This window comes from Lithobates pipiens, unplaced genomic scaffold (genome assembly GCF_037356315.1).
Source record: "Lithobates pipiens isolate NorthernLeopardFrog02 unplaced genomic scaffold, aLitPip1_a1.2 Scaffold_8, whole genome shotgun sequence".
NCBI classification, from domain to species: domain Eukaryota; kingdom Metazoa; phylum Chordata; class Amphibia; order Anura; family Ranidae; genus Lithobates; species Lithobates pipiens.
The window spans coordinates 680,696,516-680,719,930 of NW_027507903.1; the positions used below are offsets into that span (position 1 = coordinate 680,696,516).

Sequence of the window (23,415 nt, forward strand, 5' to 3'; positions counted from 1 at the left end):
TCAGCAGTAGTGCACCTCAACCCTATCTATTGTGGACCGATAGCGGTCCTTACAGAACAGCAGACTGTACCGCACTCAACCCTATGTACCGTAGCACCCTAGACAGACCAAAGAGCTTTGTGGAACAAGTGAGTTGTGAATGTTTAGCAGACTGCAGCAGAAGGGCAGCAGTCAAGTATAATATTCTTTCTATATTTGGAAGAAAGGAATATTATACGTGTACAAGCCTATTACCATACCACTGATACCAGTCCTGAAAAGAACCTTTGTGGAACTAATAGTAACAGCAAGTCTTTAAACTGACCCTCACTGCCTGACAACACTGCTTCCTTCCTGTCCCTATACAAAGTGGCAAAAAACAGTAGACTGGAACGATTAGTGGTTACTGGAACTGCTCTTTTGTGGACCTGATAGTAACAGCTAATGATGATGATGATGATGATGATGATGATGATGATGATGATGATGATGAAAGACTAATCTGGCTGTCCCTGTAGCATACACCGTCCTTTCCCTTTCTCTAAACTGACAAAAGACACTCAGGCTGCTGCAAGAATCAGTAGCACAGCAAAACTATATACACCTAACACCTATACCAGTCCTGAAAAGAACTTTTGTGTACCAAATAGCTAGTGTTTTATCTGTCCCTACTCCACACAGCAACCTTTCCCTATAGTAACAGAAGAAAGAATGTAAAATGACCACCAGATCAGGTGTATTTATAGGTTAGGGGGAATGTCCAAGTGTCCATGTGTTGTCATGTCTCAATTGGCTGTCCTGTACCACATGATAAACATGTCATCAAAGGTCAAAGTTCTTTTACACATTAAACACGTAAGTCCGCCGGGGCGAACGACGGGAAAAGGCGAGCGAACGAGCGGACCGCGAACGACCGAAATTCGCCGCGAAACGACCGCCGGGCGAACCGTTCGTCCATCACTAGTTGGATATGCAGGAGAGGCCCAGGCTTCCGGCCTAGTGTAGGCGGGGGTGGGGCCTAGTCGGGAGAAGACCAGAAAAGTGGCTACCAGGTACCCCATGAGGACAGCAAGAGGCACTACAGAGCGAGAAGGGCGGAAGGAGGCGAAGGGCAGTGGCCAGGGGCGGCACTGCGGGAAGGCACACTCAGACCCAGGAAGGTGATGGGCAAGTCCATGGGCGGATCTGGCATAAGGAGGAGGGAGATGGAGGACTGCGGATCCCCGGCATCCAGTGCCGCATCTGCCGGAGGGCTGTCGGCCAGTGAAGATGACATGGTAGGCGTTCTTTCTGAGGGTGAGCTGTCGCAGTCGGAGGATGATGAGCAGCAAGGACGTCAAGCAGCGGTGGAGATGGGACCATCGGCTGGGGGGACCCCTTACAGGCATCACGGTAAGTCAGCATTGCTGGGGTCAGTGGTTTTGGGGGGATGGGGGCACAGGGGGAGTGTATGGGGGCGGTTAGGGCTCAAGCGGTGTGGTCGGTCTCGACCGTGCCCCCCGTTCCGGCCACGTTGGCTTCTGCCAGCGCCATGGTGTAATCAGGTTTTCAGGGTTTTTTAGCATGCTTGAAGGAATTGGTCCATAAGTTTGAACCGGGACAAGGTGGGTTGCGGGCACCAGTGGCAGCGTGGGTGGCCCCTGAGGTGGGGGTCTAGTGAGGTGACGACGGTTACCAGGAATCCTCCGGCATTGGCTGGGGAACAGGCGGTGCCCGCAAAGGGGTGGCAGACAAGGAGGCTGTGCCTAAGACTACGGGAGAGTCATTTAACGACACGACTAAAAAACAAGATTTGGTGAGATTGGCAGATGCAGCAAAATGCGAGGTCTATGTGTGCTTCGAGGGACCTCTCGGGCACACTTAAAACCGGAGGTGAAAGAAAAGATCTGGAGTGGGGAATACATTGAAATTTTCACGTTGTTACCTCTAGAGAAGTTTAATCTGGACAGGCCTGAAGACCACAAGAAGGAGGATGAAGAAAAGAGGAGATACAGGCTCATTCCCAGGACTTTCCCAAATTGGCTGCAGGCGTTTGCAATAATGGTGAGCTTAATAGGGGAAAAGAATCTGGAGCACTGCTAGGCCCTGTTCTATTACTTGGACACCGTGGGAGAGGCATACAGAGTCTACGGGGGACAGCTTGGCTGAATTAGGACAAGCAGTTCAGGCAGTGGAGGGTGATTCGTCCGTCCTTGAGGTGGGATCATAAGGACATTAGCTTATGGATGCACCTGATGACTTTTACTAGGCCGACGGGTCAATTTTTTCAAGGGGGGGGGGGCGGTGGATGAACCAACCCTGGACAATCGAACACAAGAAAGAAAGGGGTGTGTTGGTAATATAATGAGGGGTCCTGCAAGTTTGGGGGGTTGTGCAAGTACAAGCACAATTGCTCTGGATGCGGAGGTGGACACCCCATGTCCCATTGTTTTAAGCAGGTAAAAAGGTCGGGCAGGAGACGCTGCTGGTAAAGGGGACAACTCCGGTGAGGGTGGAAAAGATGCAGTCTTTTCTCAATAGGTACCCAGATAGGGAGACGGCGCAATTGCTGGTACAGGGGTTTTTCAGAGGGGTTTTGAATTCTGTTGCGACTGGTTAACACTCCCCCACTGGCGCGCAATTTGAGGTCTGCTATGCAACACACCAGGTTGGTTTCAGACAAATTACGAAAAGAGGGGGCTTTGGGCCGCATGGGGGGCCCCTTCGCGGCAATGCCCATACCGGACTTGGTGGTTCCACCATTGGGGGTAGTACTCAAAAAGGAGCCTAATAAATTTAGGCTCATACATCATTTATCGTATCCAAAAGGGGGTTCTGTGAATGATGCCATTGACCCGGAGATATGCTCTGTATCTTATACATCGTTTGATGCAGCTCTATTTTGGGTGAAAAAATATGGAAAGGGGCACTGATGGCAAAAACTGATATAGAATCAGCTTTCCGTTTGCTCCCGGTTCATCCAGATAGCTTTAGGTTGTTGGGCTGTCATTGGCAGGAGGAGTTCTACGTGGATCGGTGCTTGCCCATGGGGTGTTCGATCTCCTGCGCATTGTTTGAACAGTTTAGTTCTTTCATTGAGTGGGTGGTCTGGGATGTCGCGGGTTTGAACTCGGTCATGCACTACCTGGATGATTTCCTCTGCGTGGGCCCGCCGTCTTTGGAAGTGTGCACGGTCCTGTTAGCTATGGTAGAGCATGTCACCAAGAAGTTCGGTGTTCCGTGAGCACCGGAGAAGAAAGAGGGTCCGATGACTGTGCTGAGTTTCCTGGGCATCATTTTGGACTCAGAGAGAATGGAATGTAGGTTGCCGGAGGATAAATTGGTGGCTCTGAAGGGTGAAATACAGGGGGATCATGGGACTACATAAGGTGCAACTTAGACCATTACAATCGTTATTGGGCAAGTTGAACTTTGCGTGTCGCATCTTGCCGATGGGTAGGGCGGCTGTCGGCAAGTACCGTGGGGGTTACATCCCTCAAGCACTATATGCGCTTGGTGAGGGCACATAGGGATGGCCTGGCGACATGGCACTTGTTCCTGGTTAAGTTTAATGGCAGGGTGTTGTGGATGTCCGGGCCTGTTAGCAACTTTGACCTGGAGCTGTATATGGATGTGTCAGGGGCAGCTGGCTTTGGGGCCTTTTTCCAGGGCAAGTGGAGTACGGGGCCTTGGCTAGAATCATGGACGGCAGCAGGGCTCGTGAAGAACATGTTGCTGTTGGAATTATTTCCCGTCGTACTAGCAGTAGAATTGTGGGGGGAATCTTTTCAGAATTTGAAAGTGCGGTTCCATGGGGACAACTTGGGAGTGGTACAGGTGATCAACAAGGTGTTGGCGGCATTGCCACCGGTAGTCTGGTTGCTTGGACACCTGGTTTTGCGCTGTTTACAGTTGAACGTGTTTATCTATGCTGTTCACCTCCCGGGTGTAGAGAATGTCATCGCTGATGCCTTGTCTCACTTTCAGTGGGACAAGTTCCAGGACTTGGCACCAGGGGCGGAACAATGCGGGGTCCCTTGTCCCGGGTGGCTGTGGAAGATAGCCTTGGAAGAGTAGCCGGATGGATCAGATGGTCGGTGAGTGACTCGATGTGGTCAGCGTACAGTAGGGTTTGGGGGGGGAATGGATTGCATTGGTACAACAGATAGCGGAGGGGTGAGAACAGGACCTCCGTTTGTTAGTTTTATATTTTGTTTCTAGGAATTTGGAGGCAGGGGTGTCAGTGTTTGGTCTGGACAAAAAACTGGCGGGGTTAGTGTTCTGGTTTGTTAAAAGGTTTTCCGGACTTGACCAAGGATTTGTGGGTGAGACAGGCGGTGAAGGGTTATAGGCGTTCTAAGCCGGGCCGGGATACGAGACGCCCGGTTTCTTTTGATTTATTGGGCAGGTTATTGGCCAAATTAGCGGTTACATGCTCATAGGAGTATGAGGTAGTTTTATTCAAGGCAGCATTCACATTGGCGTTCTTTGGGGCCTTTCGGATTGGCAAGTTGGTGAGTCCCTCCACGAAAGTATAGGGGGGGGTTAAGGGTGTCAGAGTTAGTTTGTGAAGGGGATAGACTGTCCTTACTGGTGTGCAAGTCAAAAACGGATCAGCGGGGCAAGGGACGGAAGGTGCAAGTATATTCACTGCCTGGTTCACCCTTGTGCCCGGTAGATTTGGTGCAGGGTTTCCTGACTCTGCGCCCGGAGGTAGGAGGGTCTCTCTTAGTGCACCCGGGATGGGCGGTCCTTATCTAGATTTCAAAATTGCGGTATTTAAAAAATGTTTAGAGGGTTTGGGGGATCAAAAGTTTTCGTCCCATTCATTCCGCATAGGGGGCGGCTATGGAGGCGGTCAGATGGGGGCTGGATGAGGCTGCTGTAAATCGGATTGGGAGATGGGAGTCTAGGAGGTTTAAATCATAGGTTCGCCCTCATCTGTTGTCAGTGTAATGTAAGATAGTTAATGGGTAAGGGTTTTACACTGTGGTGTCTTGTATACGGTTAATATTGATTGTTTTTGGGGGTTGTTTTTTCTTCTTTTCTTTCAAGAAGAACACAGGGATTGGTCTGGATTGTGGGCCACTCATGTGTGTTGAGGGGTTAAGAGAGGTGATGCTCGTCCGGAGGGGAGACAGCTAGGTTTTTCAAGACAGAAGGCATGTATCAAGTGGTTTGGGGTGCTGGGTATGCTTTGGGGCAGGACGGTCTCCCAGGTGCATAGGTTTGCGCGTATGGACCAGCCTCCTGACGTGTTAGTTCTACATGTGGGGGGCAATGATCTCGGCAGTAGGTCTATGTTGGACTTGGTACGTGATATCAAGTTTGATTTGTGGCTACTCCGCTTTGCCCTCCCACACATGATTATTGTGTGGTCTGACATGGTGGCACGGACCACTTGGCGTTTAGCACGGTCAGTGGACGAAATCAATCGGGCACGGAAGAAGGTGAACAAGGAGGTTAGTGGTTTTGTTGTCAGGAATGGTGGGTTGGCCGTCCGGCACCTGGAATTGGAAGTGGATACTTGGCGGTATTTGAAGAGCGATGGAGTTCACCTGAACGATGTGGGGATTGACTTGTGGGCGCTGGGATTTTAGGATGGGATACAGCGAGCTTTGAGGGTTTGGCAAGGCACACAAGGGTAAGGTTTTCCCCTGGTGTGCTGTGGCATTGTGTTGGTCCTTGCTGTTGAAGGATTAGCCCCAGGTTTGGAAGATTTTGGGACCCATCGGTGGTATGGTACCCGAGGGTGGTATTCCAGCTAAAGGTGGTTATCGGGTGCACTGCGGTCAGTGTTTGTTGTCTCTGAGATAGCATGTCAGCTGGAGGCCTATTTTAGTTTTAAGGTACCGCAGTGCCGGGATGGATCTGGTGTTAAGATTGTTTGTTTTTTTTTTCCCCGCAAAGATCAACGGGTGGAATTTAATGGAGGAGGTGGTTTAGTACAGGTTTATACAGTTATGTTAATTTATGTTAATTGTATTTGAATGTTTAACAATAAAGATAATTGGCTGCTAAGGCCAAGTTTTTACCCCTAGATTGGAGTGGACTCCTTTTCTGAGGTTGAAGGGTGGGGTACATAGCAGTGGGAAGTATGTGGGATGGTAATAATGAGTTAGCATGACACATCTGTTATACAATGGTCATGGACAGGTGGTCTGTTTACATGCAGCTACTCATAGAGGAGGCAGTCTGTGTCCGTATCCGCACACAGACTTGCCATCCGCCTGCTTAGTGGGGATCAGCGGAGAGATCCCCTGCTGAGCAAACATATAGCAGCCTCTGTCCACCCCATGTGAAAGGGGCATTACAAGTGAGGTAGATGCCGGAGAACATGTCTGATAATCACTGTTATACTGTATGAAGGTTCCTGCCCATTCTCTGAATTCAGTTGGGATATCCTCACACTTACTTACTTGACCTTCTGACAACTGTGTATTAATGGAGAAAGAACTTTTTGGCACTCTGGATCCACAAGGTGTCTATGAACCTCTAAAGACTGAACATTTTCTCTCGTCAAAGTCTTCAAGCAATATCTCAGCTGTTTGCAATAATTTCTATTCTGCCAAAAGTGAGCAATAGGTGATCCATGCAACTTCAAACTGGAACAATGAGACATGACTCTCCTAATGAAGTTCTCATCCTGAGTCTCGTATAGACAGGATATGGTTGGAATATAGAAAGCCTGTATGATGTCCTTCATGGCCCATTTTATCATTGTAGCTCTGGCTCGGAGTGAAATGTTGATTCCTGTGGTCTCAGAGAATGTCTTCAATGGCTTTTCATGTAAGAAACCAAACAGGAATTGTACAGCTAATGTTAAATGTACGAAACCGCGCCAGACGTCACCGAATGATTTCCCTTTACAGATCTCTGGGAGGAAAGCACCTTTCATAAATCCAAACCCATCATCCAGCACATAATACAGAGCAGCAAGGAACTCCTGTACACTTAGGTGGATGAAGCTGTAGCGAGTCTCGGTGCGAAAAATGTTCTCATTCAGAAATACAGACTCCACCTCATCCAGAGAAATTCCACGCCTTTCTAGATCTTTCTTCTCAAATAAGATTTGTTGGTTCAGAACTCCCCGATTGGCCAGAGCACACAGCTTCTTCAGACAGGTTTGTTTCCGGTGTACAGACTGCTCCTTCTTGCTATGATGGGTTAGTAAAACCTCCAGGTAGAGAAGGTAAATTGAAGTCATCGTAATACACTGAATTACATCCAAATCTTTTCTTATTTCTTGTTTCATTGCAGTGCAGACAACCCAGCATGTGATGGGGACGGCACACATGGTGTACACAACTTCATTTTCTTTTATTATACTGAGAACCTTGTCTGCATCTTCTTTATTTGCATAGAATTTATGGACATATTCCTCTCGAGCTTCCCTTGTAAATCCCAGGATTTCCACATTGCGAGAATCATCGATGAATGTGTTAAGTTTCTCCATGGCCAGTGACCTCGTGGTGATGATCAGAGAAGATTCTGGGAGAACCTGTCCCCTGAGCAAGCTTTGGAGAATTATTTCTTTGTGGGTTTCCATAGAAATGTCAAGACAACCCTCAGATTTCTCCTCCGGAGACCACCTCAGTTCATCAAACCCATCAACTATGGTGAGAAGTTTTCTCTGACTTTCAGGATCCTTCAGAATAGACACCAGGTCATCTGAACTCAGTCTGCAGGTTCTGGATAAAAGTCCCACAAGACTTATGTTTTCAGGGAAGGTGTTGATTTCTCTACAGTTCAGATAAAACACAAAGTCAAACTTGTCTTGGTAGAGATCCCCAGAGGCCCAGTCCAGCATGATCTTCTTGGAGGTCATTGTTTTTCCAATCCCAGCAGGTCCTTCTAACACCACAATCTTAGGGATGAGCCCATTTTCATCAGGGTCAAAGAGGGTCTGAATTGTGATTGGAGAGTATTCATCTTGTCTTTTCTCTATGATCTGTATCTGTCTTCTGTCTAAACCACTTATTTCATACTCTTTTCCCTTTTTATTCTGGGGTGCCTTTCTCATTAATATCGTGGTGAATCTTTTCTGTAGATGAACAGCCTCCCCCATACAGGAATTATAGTGGGTAATCCTCTGAAACTTCTGTTTCGCAGACCCTCTGTATTCCTTTCTGAAATCTTTATGAGAGAAATGAGAATATTTTATTCCTCATATACACATGAAATAGTATTTACAGTATATGACACTGTTGGAAATATTGATTTCTAACCACAAATCCCAAGAATGTAACCCTAAAAGAAGATATCCCCCAAAAAAACTAAAACAGGAGAATTGTGAAAGTATCTAAACTATGGACACTCCATTCAGACCAGAGGCATAACTAGAACCTCTAGGGGCCCTTTCCATTGATCCCTTTCCTCTGGTCCCAGGGCCATTGCCTCTGAGGCCGAGGGCTTTCCCCTGAGGCCAGGGCCTTTCCCACTTGCTCCTATGATGGGGTCCTTTATAAGCCCCAGTTCACACTGCTGTGACTTATCATGTGACTTTCAACACATAAAGTCGCATGACAAGTCAAAACACATAACATTTCAAGGGGGACCATCTTAATTAATGCAATTCAAGTCGTAGCAACAAAAGCAAAAAGGTTCATGCACTACTTTTCTGCAACTTTGGTGCAATTTGAATGCCATGGATGGCAAGGTTAAATCACAAAAATGTTGCAAAGGAAGTGGCAAGGAAATTGCAAGCAGGTCACATGACTTTCAGGTCACAGCAGTGTCAACCGAAACCATACTCTGCAGTGGGACCGCCTTCCTGCCGTCTTGGGGCCCCCCCATGGTGGTGGAACACCAGGGCCCAGTCGCAAGTGTGACCTTTCCAACTCTAGTAGTTCTGCCACTAATCTAGACTACAACAGAACAAAATGATCATCCAGAAGATATTTCATATCAAACGCAGATGTCCTACTAACCTGATGATCTGTTGTCATGCGTCATCTTCTTCAGGTTAGCTGGAAATAAGAATAGGGAAGTGATTAGTCCTGACAAACCTCTGAAATGTATAAAATAATAACTGAGAGTTATTAGTGCAGCAGATCCTCCCAGACACCATCATCAAACCAACCCTCTGTAGATTGGAGTCTCGCCTCCTACGTTTCTCCACTCAGAAAGCCTAGAGGCGATTCAGTTCGCATTGTGCGCTATACAAGTATTTCATTCATTCATTCATTCAGGTGATGGGGAGTTTCTTTCTCTGCCTGGTAATATATTTCAGCACATTGCAGAAGAACCCCCAATTCTCTATGCAGGGTTTACAGGCACACACCTAGAATCTGGAGCCTTGACTCCTCTTTCTGATGGAGGTTCAGGTGGATCCATGGGGCACAAGGCACAAGAGTCTCCCGGGAATACAGCTATAAATATTGAGGTTTTGGATAATAGACAAATGGCTGCAATTGTATTGCTCTGCTCGGCATGCTGAATGATGTCATTGTGTTATGGTGACTGACTGCTGGTATCCTAGAGAATTGTTACTGTGCTTCCATTTTAGATTGTTTCTGAACTCTGTAATCTTTTCCTTCTTCCAAAATCTTGATATCCAAATGAATTTTATTCTGTAAACTCCCTCAGTAAGGAAAGTTTAACTGCGGGTAAAACAAATCCCAACACCTGAACACAATTATGCAACTTTGACCTGTGTTAATAAATCTGTACATATCATAACTATTTTGTGCACCCAGGTGGATTATATTGCCTTTTTCAGGACAAATTGGGCTGCATTTGGTGGAAAATGGTAACAGATATCTCCTGATTTTTTTTTTTTTTAATTATTATTATTATTATTATTATTATTATTAGGGATGAGCTTCAAGTTCGAGTCAAACTCATGTTCGACTCGAACATTGCCTGTTCGCCCGTTCGGCAAACAGTGAAAAATTTGGGGTGTTTGCGGCAAATTTGAAAAGCCGCAGAATACCCAGTACAAGTCTATGGGAGAAAACTAAAGTGCTAATTTTAAAGGGTAATATGCAAGTTACTGTCCTAAAAAAGTGTTTGAGGACCCGGGTCCTGCCCCAGGGGACATGTGTCAATGCAAAAAAAAAAAGTTTTAAAAACGTCCGTTTTTTTTGGGAGCAGTGATTTTAATAATACTTAAGGTGAAACAATAAAAGTGTAATATTCCTTTAAATTTCGTACCTGGGGGGTGTCTATAGTATGCCTGTGAAGGGGCGCATGTTTCCCGTGCTTAGAACTGTCCCTGCACAAAGTGTCATTTCTGCAGGAAAAAAAGTCATTTAAAATCACTCGCGGCTATAATGAATTGTCGGCTCCCCGTAATACAGAGAACAGTCATTGAAAGTCATTGATTGAAAAAAAAAAAAAATAATAAAAAAAGTGTGGGCTTCCCCCATATTCAATTAGCAGGCCCTTCAGGTCTGGTATGGATATTAAGGGGAACCCCGCGTCAAATAAAAAAAAAAAAAAAAAAGACGTGGTGTTCCCCCTAAATATCCATACCAGACCCTTTATCCGAGCACGCAACCTGGCAGGCCACAGGAAAAGAGGGGGGGGGAACGAGAGAGCGCCCCCCCTCCTGAACCGTACCAGGCCACATGCCCTCAACATTGGGAGGATGCTTTGGGGGTCTGTGACCCGTCCAAGCACCTTGTCCCCAGGTTGATGAGGACAAGGGCCACGGAAACCTGCATTACATCAGAGGGGGGTGGGGTCACCCACACGTCATTGGGGAAGCCAGGCTTTCCCACTTGCGTCAGAGGGGGGCGGGGTCAGGTGACGGTGGCCCCTCCCTCCTCATATAAGAAATGTCAGGCTGCCAGGATCCCCGCAGTGTCTCTGCCAGTGGAGACAGAGGATGGATGGACTGCCCTGCGCTGGAGGGAGCGATCACCCGTCGCTGGATCAGATCAGCCATCTCTGGACCCCGGAGAGATGATCATCCATCGCTGGATAGCAAGAGGGGATTACCACCGCTAGAATCTTTTTTTACATTTTTTTTATTTGTAATAAAGGACTTTTACAACGGTGTGTGTCTTTTTTAACATACTTTTACATTTTCTTTGTGAAATGGTAGGGGTACTTTTGTACCCCCTTACCATTTCAAACAGGGGGGGCTGGATCTGGGGGTCCCCTTGTTAAAGGGGGCTTCCAGATTCTGATAAGCCCCCCGCCCGCAGACCCTCACAACCAACGGCCAGGGTTGTGGGGATGAGGCCCTTGTCCTCATCAACATGGCGACAAGGTGCTTTGAGCAGTCACAGACCCCCAAAGCGTCCTCCCAATGTTGAGGTCATGTGGCCTGGTACGGTTCAGGAGGGGGGGCTCTTCCAGCGGCCTGCCAGGTTGCGTGCTCGGATAAAGGGTGTGGTATGGATTTTTAGGGGGAACCCTGCGTCATTTTCTTTTTCATTTGATGCGGGGTTCCCCTTAATATCCATACCAGACCTGAAGAGCCTGGTAATTGAATTTGGGGGAACCCCATGCTTTTTTTTTTTTTAATCAATGACTTTCAATGAGTGTTCTCTGTATTACGAGAGCCGAAAATTCATTATAGCCGCGAGTGATTTTAAAATACTTTTTTTCCTTGCGAAATGACACTTTGTGCAGGGACAGTTCTAAGCACGGAAACATGCGCCCCTTCACAGGCATACTATAGACACCCCCCAGGTACCAAATTTAAAGGAATATTACACTTTTATTGTTTCACTTTAAGCATTATTAAAATCACTGCTCCTAAAAAAACGGCCGTTTTTAAAAAAAAAAATTTGCATTGATCCATGCCCCCTGGGGCAGGACCCGGGTCCCCAAACACTTTTTAGGACAGTAACTTGCATATTACCCTTTAAAATGAGCACTTTAGATTGTGAACGTTCGAGTCCCATAGACTTTAATAGGGTTCTAAAGTTCACACGAAGTTTAGGTCTGTTCGCAGGTTCTGGTGCAAACCGAACAGGGGGGTGTTCGGCTCATCCTTAATTATTATTATCAAAAGGAACACTGTCTAAAAATAAGGGAAAATATATATTTTTTTTTTATGTTTTTAATGTAGATGTATATTTCTTGCTATTGCCATGACTTACCATCCAAAAAAACAACCCAAAATAAATTCTCCCATTCCTGATGATCACAGTGATATCACATATGTGTATGGTAGTTGTTGTTTGTACCCGTAGTAGGGCCATAAACAATAGTGCACATTTTTCTTTTATTTCTACCTAAAAATGACTGGGATTAACGTTTTATATCATGTATACTGCATGTATACAATGTATTATATATTGTATCCTGTATGTATACAATGTATTATATAATATATCCTGTATGTATACAATGCAAATATAATGTATCCTGTATGTTTACAATGTATTTTATAATGAATCCTGTATGTATACAATTATATAATGTATCCTGTATGTATACAATGTATTATATATGGTATCCTGTATGTATACATTGTATTATATAATGGATTCTGTGTGCATACAATGTATTATATTATATATACTGCATATATACAATGTATTATATAATGTATCCTGTATTTATACAATGTAAATATAATGGATCCTGTATGTATACAATGTATTATATAATGTATCCTGTATGTATACAATGTATTATATAATGTATCCGGTATGTATACAATGTAAATATAATGGATCATGTATGTATACAATGTATTATAGAATATATCCTGTATGTACAAAATGTATTATATAATGAATCCTGTATGTATACAATTATTATACAATATATCCTGTATGTATACCATGTATTATATAATAGATTCTGTAGGTATACAATGTATTATATAATGGATTCTGTGTGCATACAATGTATTATATTATATATCCTGTATGTATACAATGTATTATATAATGGATCCTGTATGTATACAATGTATTATATAATATATCCTGTATGTATACAATGCATTATATAATGGATCCTGTAAATAAAAAATAAAAACACAGGGGCGGGCTGAACAGTGACTGATTACTATGATAGCCAGTCAAAGACTTGGTAAGGTCCTAGTCTCTGTGCAGTGCACTCCCAGCATGAAGAGAGGTACACAGATATGTGGCCCCCAGGATAAAGACCCCCTTCTGTGAGGCCCCATATGTGCGTACTGTCAGCTGGGAGAGGTTCATCCAGTTGGAAGCTCCTGATTGGTCACTGGCTTTCCCTGGATGACATTCCTAGTTCTTCCTCACACAGATATTGATCAGGAATTGGTAGGAAATTGTCATTATAGACCGGAACTCACCATTCTGTTCTCTCCTCTCCTGGAGGTCATTTGCGGGTCCCATCAGACCAATCACTGTAAGGACATCAATGGTGACGTCCAGAGCCCCTTCTTCTCCATATGTGTGTATCAGGAGGTCCTTGGTGGTGATCCAGTCTGCATTTTCTAGTTTTCCTCGGGGAATGGGAAGTTTATCTTCATTGTAGAAATCAGACAATTTGTTCCTAAATCTCTTGAAGTCACTTCCTTTCAGATCCTCCAGAGAATATACAATAAGATCCCCGGGGGTTTGTGGGACCCTTCCCAGGACACCAGAAGCCGACCCTGCAGAGAGGACAATCAGAAACTATAAACATTATTCTTAATTTGGATGATCTCTGACACATAAGAGCAGATAAGTCTGTACTGGCAGCCGGCGATGCTATAAAGAGCATATAGAAGAGAAAATAATTTATCTCCAATTTGTGGCAGCCCGTCCATTAGGAACTCAGGGGCACCGCCCCCCCCCCCCCAATCCATGCGCCCGGCCCTTAATCATGCAGGGCGCTGGACGCATTGATTAAGAATGTATTTTTGAAGCACGTGATTAACCAGTAGGCGTCTGCGCTATAGCTGAAAGACGGCTACAGCGCGGCACTCAATTGCCGGGAGGGCGTCCCTGCATGCCGCCGCGGGCATGCATCAGGGGAGAAATCTGTGTTGACCGTGTCCCTTGGACACAGCCAATCACAGATCATGCTAAATGTTCAATCACAGCGGCCATTTAGCACTCGATCGGAGCTTGCAGTGAGAGATGATCTCATATGTAAACATATGAGATCATCTCTCATTGCCGGCTCTCCCTCCTCTCACAGAGACCGCGTGTGAGGAGGAAGAGCGACCTGTGCTGCAGCGTGAGAGAAAAAATCATAAATTACAGTGCCACACTAACACAACACAGTGCCATCTGTCCCCAGTGCCACCTATCAGTGCAATTTGTCCCCAGTGCCACCTCTCAGTGCCATCTGTCAGTGACATCTGTGCCCAGTGCCACCTATAAGTGCCATCTGTCCCCAGTGCCACCTATCAGTGCCATCTGTGCCCAGTGCCGCCTATAAGTGCCATCTGTCCCCAGTGCCACCTATCAGTGCCATCTGTGCCCAGTGCCGCCTATAAGTGCCATCTGTCCCCAGTGCCACCTATCAGTGCCACCTATAAGTGCCATCTGTCCCCAGTGCCACCTCTCAGTGCCATCTGTCAGTGACATCTGTGCCCAGTGCCACCTATAAGTGCCATCTGTCCCCAGTGCCACCTATCAGTGCCACCTATCAGTGCCATCTGTCAGTGACATCTGTGCCCAGTGCCACCTATAAGTGCCATCTGTCCCCAGTGCCACCTATCAGTGCCATCTGTGCCCAGTGCCGCCTATACGTGCCATCTGTCCCCAGTGCCACCTCTCAGTGCCATCTGTCAGTGACATCTGTGCCCAGTGCCACCTATAAGTGCCATCTGTTCCCAGTGCCACCTATCAGTGCCACCTATCAGTGCCATCTGTCAGTGACATCTGTGCCCAGTGCCACCTATCAGTGCCATCTGTCAGTGACATCTGTGCCCAGTACCACCTATCAGTGCCATCTGTCCCCAGTGCCATCTGTCTCCAGTACCACCTGTCAGTGTCACGTGTCATCAGTGCCACATATCGGTGCCATTTGTCATCATCGGTATAAAAAAAAGTGGGCAAGTGGGACTTTAAATGAAGCATGTCAATTGAAAATAAAAATAATGACTACATGTGAGTAGATAAAATGATTTAGATTTAATTTATAATCAATAAACATCATTTTATCTACCTCACTTGTATCAGTTATTTTCATATTCAATTGACACGCTTCATTTAAAGTCCCACTTGCCCACTTTTTTTCTTTATACAATTTGCCCGGGATGGAAGCATGCCATTGCTACTTGGTACTGTGGCAGGTCACTTCTCTCAAATCTACATAATTGGGTGGAAGACACCCGCTCCTTTGGTGACCGTGCTGCACAATTATTCATTATCCTTAGTAAATATTCCTTTGTATGTTTATCCCGATTCATTTATAATCCCGGTTTCGGGTTCATAAACCCGCGACTTGAATTATTATTTTTTATATATGTGTTTCCATCAGTTATTGATAACTCCTTATTATTATTACTATTACTTTATTATTATTATTATTATTATTATTATTATTTTTTCCTGTTTTTTTTTTTTTCCCCTGGAATCTATCCATCGATCAATCGAACATATGGTTTTATGGTTTATGTTATGTGTTTGCTGGGTATGTTGCTGTCTTTTTTTTTCCGGGGGTTGCGATGGGCTCAGCTCCCTCCCTACCTCTCTTTATGTATCTCAAGGGGCGGTGGGGTCCGATCTCAGCACATCGGCGTCGTGCACAAATGGGCCCCTCGAGCGGCGTCAACAGATGCTGCAAGGTGGGATTCTGCGTGTTTTTTTTTTTTCTTTTCTTTCCACCTGATGCTGCAGCTAAGATGAGTGGGCACCCACTGAGGTATAGATTATCCTCAGCTGTGAGTGTTCCCTCACCTCCTCACAGCTGCATGCCGCTGGCAGGGCCCCCGCCCAGGACCTGGTGTATATGAGCTGGGACAGACAGACGGTTCACTCCTCCACTGAGCTCCACTAGTAAGGGATCACGTTTACATTCCTTGTAACAGGAATAAAAGTTATCATTATTTTTTTTTAAGTGTCAAACTAAAAATAAAAGTAAAATTTATAATAATATTTTTTTTTTAAAGCGCCCCTGTCCCCGTGAGCTCGTACGCAGAAGCGAACGCATACGTAAGTCCCGCCCACATATGAAAACGGTGTTCAAACCACACATGTGAGGTATCGCCGCGAACTTTAGAGCGAGAGAAATAATTCTACCCCTGGAACTCTTCTGTAACTCTAAACATGTAACCAGTAAAAAAAAATTGAAGTGTCGCCTATGGGGATTTTTAAATACCAAAGTTTGGCGCCATTCTACGAGCGCGTGCAATTTTGAAGCGTGACATGTTTAGTATCTATTTACTCGGCGTGTCTTAATCTTTCACATTATGCAAAAAAATTGGGCTAACTTTACTGTTTTTTTTTTTATTTAAAGCATGAAAAAAACGTGTTCGAAAAATTGCTGCGCAAATATCGTGTGCGATAAAAAGTTGCAACAACCGCCATTATATTCTCTAGTGTCTTTGCTAAAAAAACATATATAATGTTTTCGGGTTCTATGTAATTTTCTAGCAAAAAAATTATGAATTTTATATGTAGGAAAGAAATGTCAGAATCGGCCTGGGCGCGAAGTGGTTAATTCAACATATAGGTAATAGAGTTTTATTCATGTTTTTTTTTTTTTTTTTCTATGCTGATACATTGTTTCATTCAGAGCACTGCACACATTTGAATGGATGATTTTGTATTTTCTTATCATCCATTCTCACTTATTTTACACACATTTAGCTTTCTCCGATTTCCCAATCATTTTTGCATATCTCATTCACACACATTTTTCAGTAATTAGCTACCGTATATACTCGAGTATAGGCCGACCCGAATATAAGCCGAGGCCCCCAATTTACCCCAAAAAAACTGGAAAACTTATTGACTCGTGTATAAGCCGAGGGTGAGACATGGCTGTCCATCCCTGTGTGTCCGTCCATCCCTGTGTGTGTGTCCGTCCATCCCTGTGTGTGTGTCCGTCCATCCCTGTGTGTGTGTCCATCCATCCCTGTGTGTGTGTCCATCCATCCCTGTGTGTGTGTCCGTCCATCCCTGTGTGTGTGTCCGTCCATCCCTGTGTGTGTGTCCGTCCATCCCTGTGTGTGTGTCCGTCCATCCCTGTGTGTGTGTCCGTCCATCCCTGTGTGTATGTGTCCATCCATCCATCCCTGCGTGTGTGTGTCCATCCATCCATCCCTGCGTGTGTGTGTCCATCCATCCATCCCTGCGTGTGTGTCCATCCATCCATCCCTGCGTGTGTGTGTCCATCCATCCATCCCTGTGTGTGTGTCCATCCATCCATCCCTGTGTGTGTGTCCATCCATCTATCCCTGTGTGTGTGTCCATCCATCCATCCCTGTGTGTGTGTCTGTGCAGCCTTGTGTGTCCAGCCTACCTGTGTCCCGAGCCTCCGTCCCGAGCCTCCGTCCCGTGCCTCCGTCGTCCCGTGCCTCCGTCGTCCCGTGCCTCCGTCGTCCCGTGCCTCCGTCGTCCCGTGCCTCCGTCGTCCCGTGCCTCCGTCGTCCCGTGCCTCCATCGTCCCGTGCCGCCTCCGTCCCGTGCCGCCTCCGTCCCGTGCCTCCTCCGTCCTGTGCCTCCTCCGTCCTTCCGGGATCGCCGCTCTTCATCGGCGCCTCGGCGGCCATTCTACCTTTCAAAAGCCGCACCTCCGCCTGTGATAGGCGGAACACTCAATTTCCCAGCAGTCTGTGTTCCGCCTATCACGGACATCCTCTCATCCTCGTCCGTAGTAATGGACTTAAAGGGACACCCAACGCCGAAAAAAATCGGCGTGGGGGTTCCCCCAAAGTCCACAACAGACCCTTGTCCGAGCACGCTACCCGGCCGGCCAGGAAAGGGGGGGGCGAGCGAGCGCGCCCCCCCCCCCTGAGCCGTACCAGGCCGCGTGCCCTCAACATGGGGGGTGCCTTGGGGAAGGGGGGGCCGCGCGGCCCCCCCACCCCAAAGCACCTTGTCCCCATGTTGATGAGGACAAGGGCCTCTTCCCGACAACCCTGGCCGTTGGTTGTCGGGGTCTGCGGGCGGGGGGCTTATTGGAATCCGGGAGCCCCCTTTAAGAAGGGGGCCCCGGATACCGGCCCCCCACCCTATGTGAATGAGTATGGGGTACAATGTACCCCTACCCATTCACCTGTGAAAAAAAGTACAAAAAAAAACACAACACGGGGTTAAAATATTTTATTGCACAGCTCCGGGGGTCTTCCGTCTTCGGGGGTCTTCTCCGGACTCCTCCGCTATCTTCTTGTAGCTCTTTTGCTAGCGGAGGAGTCCGGCTTTCTTCCTCCCCGCCGCTGGCCTCTTCTTCCCCCTCTTCGGTTCTTCTGCCGGGCCACCGCGCCTTCTTATAGCTCTTTTAGAGGCGGTGGCCCGGTCTTCTGTCGCCGCTGTCGTCGCCGCCGCCTTCCGTTCTTCTTCTTCTTCTTCTTCTTCTCCTTCTCCAGGAGATGTTGACACGTCGCTCCCTCCGGCCGGAATGCCAGAGCCGTGCAATAAAATATTTTAACCCTGTGTTGTGTTTTTTTTTTGTACTTTTTTTCACAGGTGAATGGGTAGGGGTACATTGTACCCCATACTCATTCACATAGGGTGGGGGGCCGGTATCCGGGGGCCCCCTTCTTAAAGGGGGCTCCCGGATTCCGATAAGCCCCCCGCCCGCAGACCCCGACAACCAACGGCCAGGGTTGTCGGGAAGAGGCCCTTGTCCTCATCAACATGGGGACAAGGTGCTTTGGGGTGGGGGGGCCGCGCGGCCCCCCCTTCCCCAAGGCACCCCCCATGTTGAGGGCACGCGGCCTGGTACGGCTCAGGGGGGGGGCGCGCTCGCTCGCCCCCCCCTTTCCTGGCCGGCCGGGTAGCGTGCTCGGACAAGGGTCTGTTGTGGACTTTGGGGGAACCCCCACGCCGATTTTTTTCGGCGTTGGGTGTTCCTTTAAGTCCATTCCAGGCAGCGGTGCCCGCGACGTCTCCTTCGCGGGCCCCGCCTACCTGTACACGCGCTCGAAATGGGCGGACTTTTCTCCGTGCGGGAAAAGTCCGCCCATTTCAAAAGTTGAGTGAACAAGCCTACACACGCGGCAACTGTTCGCTCAAACAAAGTTTCAGCGGACAGTTTTTCGGAATTTCCGAAAAACCTTGTTCAGGAGACTGTCCGCTGAAACTGTCCGCTGAAGTCCCACACACGAGCGGACTGTCCGCTGAAACACTGTTCAGCGGACAAGGTTGAGCGAACAGTCCCCGCGTGTGTACGCGGCCTCAGTGGTTTTTTTTGTTTTTTGTTTTTGTTTTTTTGTTTTTTTTCAGTAATTGTATGCATTCAGATCATGGACTACCCCTAGGGGTTATTGATTATAAATTAAATCTAAATCATTTTATCAACTCACATGTATTCATTATTTTTCCCAAATCCCACTTGCCCAGTTTTTTCTTTATACAATTAACCCGGGATGGAAGCATGCCATTGCTACTTGGTACTGCAGCAGGTCACTTCTCTCAAATCTGTCATCAGTGCCACCTGTCATTGTCAAATGCCATCTGTTATCAGTGTCACGTGTCATCAGTGCCACGTATCCGTGCCATCTGTCATCAGTGCCACATCGCTGTCACGTGTCATCAGTGCCATGTATTAGTGCCATCTGTCATCAGTGCTATGTATTAGTGCCATCTGTTATCAGTGCCATGTATTAGTGCCATCTGTCATCAGTGTCACGTGTCATCAGTGCCACGTATCAGTGCCACATCAGTGTCACCTGTCATCGGTGCCATCTGTCATCAGTGCCACATATTGGTGCCATCTGTCTTCAGTGCCATGTATTAGTGCCATCTGTCATCAGTGCCACATATTAGTGCCATCTTTCATCAGTGTCACATGTCATCAGCGCTACATATTAGTGCCATCTGTCATCAGTGCCACATATTAGTGGCATCTTTCATCAGTGCCACGTATTAGTGCCATCTGTGATCAGTGCCACATCAGTGTCACGTGCCATCAGTGCCACATATCAGTGCCATCTGTCATCAGTGCCACATCAGTGTCATGTGTCATTGTCCTGTTGCTTTAGGGCCTTCAAAAGTGTAATAAGTAGTCAACAAGTTAGATGTGTCATTTATGCTCCTAGAACACCTGATGGCACTCCCTGCATGTTGGGCCTCTCTATGTGGTCAGGCTGTGGAAATGCCCCACACATGTGGTATGGTTAGAGGAGTAGCAGAATGTATTTTGGGGCATCATTTGTGGTATACACATTTCATGTGAGAGAAATAACCTTTCTTGATCATACATCACAGGACACAGGAGCTTCATTACATAGTGGGTTATATAGGCACCTCTGGTGATTGGACACTGGTTGACCCCCAATTATGGAGAATTCCTCTCCTATATAACCCCCTGCCATATGGGAGGCACCTCAGTTTTTGCGGCAGTGTCTAAGGTGGTTGGCCACGTAAAACATGTGCTATGAAGAAAGCTCTGTGCATGTCCCTGCGGGGGTCTAAGGGCTATGATAACCGGATCCATATCTCGGGCCGATATTTGACTCCCAAGATGGTATGGTACCCGGGCCTCGTCATCCGAAGAAACGAGGTTTTGCCTGTAAGTCCTCTCCTTTTGGAAGACTGGGCGCTGGGAAAACCAGACTTGGTGTACTATTTGCATAGTGGCATGAAAGTTTCTGGCAAAGTCTTTTACAAGGTCCAGGTAAGAGGTTCCTCTGAGAAGGAACCCAAAAAATCCTGAAGGTTGGCACAACTCTGCCCGCCATGATGGGTGAAGGCTGGAATCTGTTTTCAGCAATTCCTGTGGCAGGGACAGGTAAGAGAAGTTAATCCTATATAAATCATATATTGTGGATTTCTTCATGTGAGTAGTTGTATGTCTTACCTGGTTTCCACTACTAGAGGGAGTAAGAGCAGCCTGATGCATACTTACATGCCTTTCAAATACACATGCTCAGTGAAGCCTGTTTTCATATGGCTCACATCTTCCGCTGCAGACTCTGCTACAATAGAGAGGTAAGAGAGAGGTCCCACGTAGTCTAGGGGTCCTGCACGGCTCCATAGGTGATCCTCCCCCCCCTTGGACGACCAGCAGTCCTCATGCATACATGCGCGCGTGCACGCGCGCTGAGCACACTCCCATACTAATGGAAGGAGGGGGGGTGGTTGCGGGCAGTGCACGCTGGCTTTACTGTGCAGGCGCCAAAGTGGCAATTTTAAAAAGCCCAGAACATCAGGGGGCTGTAAGTGGAGACACAGGAGCTGTGGGCAGTAAGCATCCTAAGGGATTGGATCCAGGCAAGCCGAAGACACCTACTCAGTATCAGGTTGTGCAGTTTAAGCATATATATTTATTGTGAGACTTGTAGCACAACAGTGACTGCACTTGTACTAGTACCTCTGCTTTGTAGCTTAGGACTATGTCTCCTCATAAGAGGGTCTCAGGGGGAGGTAACAAGGGCACTGGTAAATCACCGCCTAGGTCCAGGGGTTCTAAAAATGTCTGTAGATTACCATCCCCCCCTGCAAGACTGGAGCCAGCCTCACAGGATGAGTTAGTGCCCCTGTCAGGTTTTGCAGCCTCTCCTAATGTTTCAGCCCCAGTGTATGTCACTGAAGACTCCCTTAAGGCTACATTGGAGGGTTTTGAAGGGAGAATTATGAATTTTATTTCAGCTTCCCTGAAAAATATCAGAAAAAGGGGTAGATCCCCTCCCTCTGCTGAGATTCCTCTTTCAGATGACACCTCCGACAATGAGGAGAGATCCCTATCATGGGATAGGCATCAAGAGCAGTCAGATGAGTCAGAGGAAGAGGAGAGAGTCCCCTCCTCCCAGGAACTCAGAAAACATGTTCCATATTATACTGAACTGGTGCGTACCACTTTCAGGATGCCTGCTGCTGAAGTCGCTACATCCTCTGTTTCTTCCCTGGGGGTCAGGAGAATCCCACAGACTGCCTTTTCCTTTCCAATTCATCCCTTAACCTCCCTGGCGGTACCATTATTTCGGATTTTAGGTGCTAAAAGCGGTACCATTATTTTGCATGAAAATTTGGCGTTTTATATTGTAGTCCTGCAATTCTTAGGAATAACTCTCTTAAATCTGTCCAAACCAGAGTCTAGCAGACATCCCGGGTATGATAAAGTTTGAAAAATTAAATCATAAATTATAATATAATAAATAATTATAAATAATTGTACCAAATAATAATATAACAATAATAAAAATTATTCAATAATGTAATCAAATCAAAAACACTGAAATTTGCTCAGTTGCAGAATTGTCACTGTCATTACTTTTCAGTATTTGATGACGGATCTCCCCACAAATCGCTATCGCTCAATTCTGCGAGTGATTCTAATTTATTATCGCTGTTTTCTAGCTGGTCTAAAATCATTTTTGATGTACAGTGACAGTTTTGGTTGCTATGGGCAATCTCCAGTTTCCAGGCATAAAGAACAGTTTTTATTATATAAAACTGCATGCAGGGCACTGGGCAGACCACTAGGGACAACGGGGATGTGAAATATTTACATACAGCAATGTAATCTGTAAGATTACATTATACTGTATGTTTACTGTTTGTTTCACTTTTTGAATTTGGCACCGATCTCCGTGCCCGTGCGTCGCAACGCTCGCAGGGCACGGAGATCGCCGATGTGATAGATCGAGCGAGACATGGCTCGCTCGTACAGCGGGGAGACAACGCTGGATCCGAAGGAGAAGGTAAGTAAACCTCCTCCTGGATCCAGCGACGCTGTCCCGAGTCTGACTCGGGGATACCGCTTTTGGTATGAAAAATCCACCCCGAGTCAGACTCGGGAATACCGTCAGGGGGGTTAATGGATAAATTGTTGTATGAGGATTGGGGACATCCCGATAAACTGTTTGCTCCTCTTAAAAGGTTTTCTATGCTTTATCCTCTGGAGGAAAGTTTCACCAAGAAGTGGGGGGTCCCATCTGTTGATGCGGCTGTTTCTTGTGTGAATAGAAACCTGACCCGTCCTTTGGATAATGCTCAGGTATTTAAGGATCCAACTGATAAGAAGCTGGAAACATTATTAAAAGCCTCCTTTTCCATGGCTGGCGCTGTAGTGCAACCTACAGTCGCAACTGTGGGGTTGTGTCAGTTCCTCAAGGAACAGGTTAAGCAGATTCTTGGGCTCCTTCCCAGTGAGGAAGTAGAGAATTATGCAGAAATACCTCAAATTCTGTGTTTTATGATTGATGCGATTTTGGATTCTGTCCAACAAGCATCTCGCTTGTCTCTCCTGTTGGTACACATGTGAAGGGCCCTATGGCTAAAAAATTGGGCAGCTGAGCTATCATGTAAGAAGTATTTGATTGGGTTCCCGTTTAAGGGGAAAGCTTATTTGGGGAGGAATTAGATAATCTAAAAGATTGCAGGGGGTAAATCTACTCTCCTTCCAATCAAAAAGAGCAAACATCCATCATTTAGGCGTTCTTTCTCCCGGAGCATCAAGCTC

At 46.7% G+C, this 23,415-nt stretch overlaps 1 protein-coding gene across 2 annotated transcripts in view; it reads right to left on the minus strand.

Moving 5' to 3' along the window:
- Window positions 1-23,415, minus strand: part of LOC143962087 (NACHT, LRR and PYD domains-containing protein 3-like) — a 114,969-nt gene that overhangs the window by 68,712 nt on the left and 22,842 nt on the right. For both annotated transcript variants that reach the window (XR_013270625.1, XM_077471414.1), the window contains exons 3-5: window positions 13,202-13,504; window positions 8,889-8,927; window positions 6,378-8,094 (exon numbers count right to left, since the gene is read on the minus strand). Coding sequence is in view for 1 of the 2 variants with exons in the window: in XM_077471414.1 (XP_077327540.1) it covers window positions 6,378-8,094; window positions 8,889-8,927; window positions 13,202-13,504 (2,059 nt within the window). In the remaining variant the exon portion in view is untranslated. The remainder of the gene's footprint in view (window positions 1-6,377; window positions 8,095-8,888; window positions 8,928-13,201; window positions 13,505-23,415) is intronic.